General features: G+C 32.8%; 1 protein-coding gene across 1 annotated transcript; it reads right to left on the reverse strand.

Annotated features, from left to right (window-relative positions):
- Positions 1 to 306: 306 nt before the first annotated feature.
- LOC111365847 (calcium-binding protein CML38-like) lies at positions 307 to 1178 on the reverse strand. Its single transcript, XM_022986357.1, has one exon. It carries the CDS (start codon positions 918 to 920, stop codon positions 495 to 497), a length of 426 nt encoding a protein of 141 aa, XP_022842125.1. The 5' UTR covers positions 921 to 1178; the 3' UTR covers positions 307 to 494.
- Positions 1179 to 2265: the final 1087 nt, after the last annotated feature.

Consider the following 2265-nt stretch of genomic DNA (forward strand, 5'->3'; position numbering starts at 1 on the left):
TGTAATGAGTCAATGTAATGTAAAACCAGTTGTCTTGTAAGAGAACAAAGTAAAGAGTGTTTTTTTGTATTTAATATTGCATTAGTCTCACAAGTGTTGTATGGGGGAGTATTTATAGTGATACAAGTGAATTGAGGGAGTATTTATAGTTGTCCATGCGAATTGATGATAGCTCATTATGATAAAAAATTAAGTTATTCAACAAAATCAACAAATTTCTTGAGATGTTGGTTATAATATAAAGTTAAATCAATGAACAAAGTATAGAGAAAAAAATGAAAAGAGAAGAGTTTAGAATTTCTTGATTATATTTACTTCTAATTATTTTAAATTTTGTTACTAATAAATAATGCCACCTAGAATGGTTTTATTGAAAAAGAATAATCAAATGAATAACCTATTGTGCAGGAAGTAGCCTGCGGAGAGAATGTGTTTAGTAACCTCAACAATCGATGACTGAATGACAATTACGAAGGACAAGAAACCAATTAAGTCTAACTAGACATCATAACCTTAAACTCATCAAAATTGAGTTGTCCATCCCCATTGATATCATAATGAGCTATCATCAATTCGCATTCCTCAAGGGTTTTAGATTCTCCTAATCTACTAAGCATTCTCTTCAAACTCTTTGGTGTTATACAACCACTCCCCTCCATTTCATACATTGCAAAGGCCTGCTTCAAATCATTTGCCTTTTCTTCTTCTCCTGCTCCTTCAACTAGCTTCACAAAATCCTCGAAACACAACAATCCATCTCCGTCTGAGTCCATCAATGTGACGGCCACCTCTGCCTCTTCTATGGACATCTCCCAACCTAATGAGCCAACGCACTTTTGAAGTTCACAGGGCGATATTTTCATGTCTCCATTTTCATCTAAGTGGTTGAATACTCGTTCATATTGCTTGTATTTGTCCATTAATTGATTTGGAAAAACTGAACTCAACCCTGAACGAAAGATAAAAACTACCAAGTTGGATAACTGCTGGAAGTAGGAACAAAGTGAAGAACTAATGCCCAGATAACAAAGAAAATAGGTTACCAATAACAAAAAAAATATGTCGAGTAGAGCCCAAATTTACTATAAACAAGCCCTAATTCGTGAAACTGTTAAGCCAAATATGCTCCAAGAACCAAACACAGAGAGAGACGGAGAAATATGAAGAACGGAAGAAAAGACTGCAAGTTTCTGAACTGGAAATGGGTTGAGAAATGCAGTATATATAGACGATAAGAAACGCGTAAAGGGACTGCTAATTTCAGGGTTTGACCGAAAAAAAATTTGTAAAAGAAAAGGAGACCCCCTCGTACGGGTTTGAGAATTAACCAGGAAGTGTCCGATGTCCTTATTACAAGAAGAAGAAAATAGAAATACGTGTAACGTGTTCAAAATGATTAAGACTTTATAAAAACAATAACAAAATAATATAATTGTCAATAAAAAATAAAATTCATTGAATATTATTAATTGCTTTAGAACCGCCATGACTGTAACAAATAAATATACAGGTATGTGACGACACGTTTATGGAAAAAATAATGTTTTTTGTTGACATTGCAAATATCTTATTTAGCCCCCGTTTGATCCCCATTAAATTCAATTACATTACATTTATTTTTCTCTCTCCTATTTTCAATCAAACAATCTTTCATAAAATAATATTACACGTAAATCGAAAACTTTTCCTTCTTTTTCAACCACTCACTTTTCTAAAAAATACTATTCCCCCCATTTTCATTTTCAGTTAATGGGGGTCAAACGAGGACTTAGATAATCAAGAATGGGTTGAATAACCAAGGCCAGATTGGGTTTTCCAATCGTATTTTTATGAAAAGTAAAATTGTAAAAATGGAGGGATATTGCCTTGACGTCAGTTATATTATGTAATTATGATTCTAATTATGAAGTGTGAGCTAGATTCATTTGTTACTAAAGAATCGTGCATTTTGTGAAGAACTCACGTTCTCTTTAGTTTTCTCCACACGAAAAAGAGAATCAGTCATTATCTTTTTACGTCTAATTTTGTTATTAATAAAATCATGCGACCAAGATAGGTTACATTTAAAAATGAAAAATTAAATGAATAACCTATTGTGCACGATCCTGCATGCACAAACAATGTGTTTAGTAGCCTATACAATCGATGAATGTGAAGGACAGGAAACCAAATAAGTCTAACTAGACATCATAACCTTAAACTCATCAAAATTGAGTTGTCCATCCCCATTGATATCGTAATGAGCTATCATCAATATTATCTTCA

The sequence above is a fragment of the Olea europaea genome, chromosome 17 (genome assembly GCF_002742605.1).
Source record: "Olea europaea var. sylvestris chromosome 17, O_europaea_v1, whole genome shotgun sequence".
NCBI lineage: Eukaryota > Viridiplantae > Streptophyta > Magnoliopsida > Lamiales > Oleaceae > Olea > Olea europaea.

What these genes read in the sequence shown, in the direction of transcription:
- LOC111365847 (XM_022986357.1), bottom strand. Translation starts at nt 920, where the DNA reads ATGGACAAATACAAGCAATATGAACGAGTATTCAACCACTTAGATGAA.